This window comes from Cynoglossus semilaevis, chromosome 16 (genome assembly GCF_000523025.1).
Source record: "Cynoglossus semilaevis isolate Cse_v1.0 chromosome 16, Cse_v1.0, whole genome shotgun sequence".
Classification (NCBI taxonomy): Eukaryota; Metazoa; Chordata; class Actinopteri; order Pleuronectiformes; family Cynoglossidae; genus Cynoglossus; species Cynoglossus semilaevis.
Genome location: NC_024322.1, coordinates 16,504,408 through 16,510,682, shown reverse-complemented (window position 1 = coordinate 16,510,682; position 6,275 = coordinate 16,504,408). Strand labels below are relative to the sequence as shown.

Below are 6,275 nucleotides of genomic sequence, written 5' to 3'. Positions count from 1 at the left end.
TCCTCCCCCGCGTCCCCCCGCACATATTCATCAAGGCTGAGGCACACTGGTCACAAACGTAGAGGCTGGAACATGTTTAAGGCGTGACTCATGCATGTGTAGTATGAAGTCCAGCGACTGGTCAACACTCCACTTCCTGTATCTGTAGGGCAGCCGTGCGCGGGGCGTCCTGTGCCTTTAATTTGAGTGTGTGTGTGCTGATAGCAGACAGCCTGGGATGGTAATTCAACGTCTTGTTTACACAGCTCCTCTCAGACAGCAGGCTGTGTTTTCTTTTTTTGTAAATGTGTCTTGGTGTGTGTTTACACAGGAGTGAGCGTTTATACTGCCTTCAAAATAAAAAGGCTCACACATGGGCCCAGCCTCGCACCCCTGTCATTAGTACGATTCTGAAATATACAAAAGTCGTCGCACGTTTCTGAAAGAAGTTAAAAAAATATAGAGAAATTAGTGTTTGATTTAAATTTAGAGTCAATTTCTTTGTTAGAGAAATGAATAACTAATGTACGAGGTTTAGTTCGATCACAAAGACCAGAATCGTACTGACAACCAAGTTTGGTGTGAGAGCTGAGGAAACCCAGATGTGTTCTGCTGACTGGCTGCTGGTGTTCGATTCCTTCTACTGTTCTCGTCCCCACATTGTTTGGCTCACCGCTGCACTCCCCCTCCCTGACAGCGGGCCGTGGTGTGGCCGTCTTTCTCAGCTTTTCTCTGCTCTTCAGTGGTTTTCCCCTGCAGTTTTATTTTCCTACTTTAGATCAGTTCTAACTCTGTATATTTGTTACTTTTAACAGAGGATTTTTTTTTTTAATTTCCTGGTCGTTTGTTCAGACTGTGGGACTGTCTCTTTAAGACGTTCAGCTCTGCTGAGGAAGGCCCCCAGGGGGCATGTTTTTCATCATCTGCACTGTTGCATTCCCTTTCCTGCCGACTTCCTCTGCAAAACTTCTGTGTTTCACTGCTCCCCATTTTCCAGCACGCTTTTGGCAGAATGTCGTTTTAACCATCTGTGGATCAGAAATGATGAGTTTATTAAACGGCTGTTAGTCCTGGTGAGGTTAGTGAACATGACTAGTGATGAAGAGAAGTTTACTGGACATAAAATGGACGCCCCTGCAGCAGAGGTAAAGAATCAGACAATAGTAAAAACGAGGTCAAAGTCACAACTGGAATTCCAACAGTTTGTGTGGTGTGAGTGAATGGAGTCCAGGTGGCACAGTTGGCACCAACACAGGATCAGATAAGACGACTGCACAGAACAGGAATGATTAAACTTCACAACTACCACAGGGAGACGTACACACTCTGTGGACTTTATTTGTTTGGTGATTTTTTTTTAATATGAGTAAATGTTCAACAGGTCTTTAGCTGAAAGGTAACGTTAAAAGATAGAATAAATAAATGACAGTTTATCAAAGTCAGGTGCTATTACTGCAGTGGGGAGGATTCCTGCCTTACATGCAGAAGGTTCCTGGTTGGATACCACCTAGAGACGATGTGGAGTAGTGCTGTGGTGAGTCCTGATGAAGGGACAGGACAAAAGTGGTTCTCAGTCCAGTCCAGAGAATTCTCTGTTGGTGATTTCTGCTCACGTTCCAATAAGGATGTTTATGTTTAAGAATCTGTCGATACGATACGTATCACAATACAGGTTTTTTCCTCCCAGTGTAGCTGTATAGTCCCAGTGTGATCCTATTCTGAGACTCTGTTCCATCTGAACATCAGTCACTAACACTGGAACAGAGGGATCTACATTTGGAATCACTAGAGAAGAAAGAAAAGAAAAAGAAAATGAACCAACACCAGGAATATTGGACTGGGAATTGGTGAGAAAAAATCCATACACTGATGGAGGAGATTGATATGGGATCGTAAAAAAAAAAATTTTCTTATACCCTACATTCCAATTGCTTTTTATAGTATTTTATATATTTTCTTACACCCTACATTCCAATTACTTTTTATAGTATTTCCCTAAAAAAAAAAACCTTAGATACAAGTCAACACAAATGTTTGCTCCACACTGAGGCTTTTGATGCTGCATGATTATCCTAAAATAATTAATCACAGAAAATGCAGAGTTTTAAAAAACAAATTATAACCTTAAGAGTTAGAAGAAGAAAATCCAACAAAAATCTATGAATAAATTCAATAATAAAATCATGAGCAGCTCATGACAAACACCACATGTTTTCCCTGTTCTAATCAAAGTGTTGTAGAAATATCTAAGTATATGCTGTACTACAGTATTAACCTCCAGACGGACCGACAGCTCTGACCGGTTGTATTTCACGTTGTACAGTTGTCACTGTGTCCCAGGGGGAGCTGTTGCACATCAGGTGTTGGAGCAGAGTTAAATAAACTGTGGTTCAGAACTGCTACTTACTGCTGAGAGGCCTGTAATCACCTGAGTGCCTGGCCCCAGGGCAGGGTAATCCCAGTGTCACATACTACGGAGCCAATGAAAACATCCTGCAGGACCACTGGAGACCATCTCAGGTCACACCGCGGAACTCGCTGGGCAAGGGGGGGGGGCAGGGATTAGGTGGTATTCTCCAGCCTCCTGGCACAGTCTAATACTAAATCCACCATAGGAGTGAATATGACATCTGGTTGTATGGCTCTATATTTGACCTTTGACCTGCCTCCTCTGGACTCCAAATCTTTAATGTCAGTTTCCTGTCTCCAGTATGAACTGTCAGTGACCCACTTTCTTATAAACTTAATTCAACATATGCTCATTTTTATTAAAATGTTATTCAGATAATCAAGCAAAAATAGTTTCCCCTTAAAGACTATAAAACTGCAGTGCACATAGATCACCAGCAGGATGTCAACTTGATTACATTTTTATTTGTTTTAAAAACGTTTATGTGGTTCGTTGAAGTACATTATGTACTACAGAGTACTCCATAATTCACTTTTGGTAATGTCTTGGTAATTCTGCTAAAATACGGCGGCCTGAGAATGTAAATTGTCATTTCTAAAGTAATATCGCCCTCTAGTGGTTACTATCAGTATTGGCACATGTATGGACAGGACTTTTTCTTCTGTCTCTGACCTGTACCGACTGTCCCTAAACGCCTCAGGATGTGGCAGAAATCTGTTCTTTGTCAAAACGACTGTGAACGTGTCTAACGTTGGGTGGGACTCCCCCTAGTGTTTGGTTTGGACTTTGTAAGCAATACAGGGTATTTCTTAAACAATCTATATATATATTCAAGAGAACAAATGTGTCTCTCAAGTTATTTGAGATTTTCTATTCGTATTTGAATATATTTCTATTTTTTTTAAATAAGATCTTTTATTCCCAGGTGAGACTCGATTACTGTAAAAATCTTTAGCTGCAGCTATACCTCCCTCTAGTGGACTGTAATCTATACAGTACATTTCACATTGCCAAATGTACTGTACAGATGCAGCCCTCAACTCAACACTTTGTTTGTTGTTTGAGCCCCCACCACCACCCACCCAGTCTCCCCCGACCCCCACCCCAAAACAACGATGAGGTCAGTGCCAGGCATTACATCATCCTCTTGAACCGGTCAGTGACGACAGTAACCTGAGAGGTCACACGGGGACTGACTTGATGATGATGATGATGATGATGATGCAGCATCAGTCCTCTAGGAGAAGGAACAACTGAGATTCATTTGTTCCAGACTCTGGGGACATTTAATCCAGACTCTGAGATGACCTTTGACACCATCAAAGGTCACTTCAAAAAGGGCTTCTGTCTCTTTAGTGTTGTAGGAGGAAAAAGTATGTGGGCGAGTACTTAAAAGTATCTGACCCTTACAGAGTCTGATTTATTCCGTTAAAAATTATAAATTTGTTTAATTTAAAATATAATAATAAATCGTTCTGCTTTTTTATTTGTTTAGAGGAAGAAAATACACGTCTCCCATGTTTAGTAGTAGTAGTAGTAGTAGTAGTAGTAGTATTTGTTGTTGTTGTTGTTGTTGTTGTACTAATGTAGTAGCAGTGTGGTACTTGTCTTCCTCCATCCACTGACTTCAGATGGGCAGCCGGAGAAGTCACATGATCCATCCTTGTACCTTTGCAGCTCCAGCATCAGCAGCAGCAGCATCAGCATCAGCAGCTTCAGGCTCCGTGTCCTCACGAGGTCATGGCCGACATGGACCAGCTCTTCTTCCGTCGTTCGTGTGTATAGCAGGAGCAGCATCTGTTGGTGGCGCATTTCTCTTTTCTTCTTCTTCTTCCCATTGTCTGACTGCTTCCCGAAACTGCAGGTAAGTCCGCCGTGTCTGACGGTTAACCGTGTCCATCCGCTGACGTCGCTGTCCGTGAGACGCCGAAACCAGCGCAGGGAGAATAACGGACGTGACGCTTTTTTTTCTTTTTTTTTTAACCAGGGCTAAATATTTACGGCTCGTATGATGCGTTCACGGGCTGCGCTGGACGCTTCCGTGTGCAGGCTGTGGAGGAGATGCTGAGGAGTTGAAGGTACGCGGCCAGTGTGTGTGTGTGTGTTGTCCTCCTGCAGAGCAGCAGTGTGTGAGCCGGAGACTGCAGCTCAGTGTCACCTGTGTTTTCACAGGGACAGTGACGCAGTCCGGGGAGAGAGATCGATGTGAGGTCAAAGACAGAAATGACTCAGCTGAGGTGGAGGGCAGCGGCGGAGCTGGGGGAACATGTATTTATGTGTGTATGAAGTGGAGTTGGGGGAGGGACGGGGTGTTTAATATGAGTACTTTAAAGTTAGCAAGAAATCACTGAGAGCGAAATATCATTTTCCGTCACGCGGGGGCGATGGCTGGCGTTTAGAAGTGAATACCGACAATATAATAGCAGTGGGAATTCTACGAATACGAAGAAGTAATCTACTTCTAATGTGTGTTTTTATTAGGAAAAAAATACGCTTTAATATACTGTATATGGCTGGTCACGTGGGGGGTGACGCTATATCTGGGGACAGCCTGCCGTTCTTCAGATCTGCCACTAGTCGGGAATAAATCGTTCCTCAGGGTTGTTGTGTTGTTCCTGTGAACACCAGATGGCGGTTGTAACGTGACACCCTCTCTTCAGCCTCAGTGTTTTATAAATAAGGAATTTCAGAATGGAGTGCATCTATTGATTACTGCACCACTGGTGTCTGAGGAAGGATGGAGGCAAGGGTTCAAATCTGTGCAGGTCCTCTGCTCTGTGGGACTCTCAGTTCCACTGGTCTGGACATTTACAGCCGATGAACAAGAAGTGATTTTATTTAAACCTAGGTTAGAAATAACTTTAACGTTCTCTCAACTCCAGTTCTTCTGTGTCCTGACATTTCAGCATTCCCATCAGCGCTGCATACATTACAGTTCATCAGTTAGTCTGACTAACGCACTCTTAGCTCATTGGTTGTGACACATGATGTCACCAGTCTTAACCCAGTTTTGATCAACTCCCTAGTGACCCACTGCTGAGCTCTAAGACAGGCGGGTAGGGAAGGGGGGAGATATATTGATGTCAGCCAAAATATTGGTATTTGATCATATGACACTGTATAGTACTTCACATATTCATTGTAGTACTTAATATTCTCCGGTCCATTTGCAGGTAATGCCACCTCCAGGGTTTCCTGAATCTCCGACTGTGAAAGAGAAGGGCTGAGCTCCACTTCCTCAGTGGCCGACCCCCCCCCCCCTCCCATCCCTCTCTCTCTCTCCCGCCCGATGAACTCTCCCCTCCCTTGACCTCACTGGCCCCTCCCATGTCCCTCACCTACTCCTGATTCCCTGCCACTTCTGTCACTCTTTACTTCCAGTACCATCTTCAGAAACCTTTCCTCTGACCACTGGCTGACCGCCAGGCCCCATGGCTACAGGAGGTCACGCCCCTGAGAACGATGTACTGACCAACCTTCGACAGGTGAGAGAGAGGAAGTCAGAAGGGCACTGTCATGTGATCACTCTGAACTGTTAGTGTGAATGGCTGTCTCTACATCCCTGATTTCACTGGACGATATATCTCCAGATATTAATCACACCTTCGACTCAGTGTTCTGGTCCTTACAGTAGATTTATAACTCGATAGTCGATCGTTCTGACCATTGACGATATCTGGTCCCTTCAATGTACTGGTAATTAGGATGTAATGGAGCTCTGGTGTTTACCCTGCCAGCACCACCACCGTCAGGACTAATGACCTATCAAAGACTGCTAATGGTTCTGGCCGGACACTCCCTCCCGCCTCAGAGGTCTCCAGGGACGGCTAGTACATTAGCTCTAGTAGTTGTTGTATTGATTTAATGTCCTCACTCCTCCTGAGAG

At 44.1% G+C, this 6,275-nt stretch overlaps 1 protein-coding gene across 1 annotated transcript in view; it reads left to right on the top strand.

Moving 5' to 3' along the window:
- The window catches only part of slc4a3 (solute carrier family 4 member 3), a 44,012-nt gene that overhangs the window by 23,212 nt on the left and 14,525 nt on the right, over positions 1–6,275 (top strand). The window contains 4 exon segments of the mRNA XM_025063911.1: positions 4,067–4,253; positions 4,377–4,467; positions 4,562–4,665; positions 5,563–5,874. Coding sequence (XP_024919679.1) covers positions 5,821–5,874 — 54 coding nt within the window. The 5' untranslated portion in view covers positions 4,067–4,253; positions 4,377–4,467; positions 4,562–4,665; positions 5,563–5,820.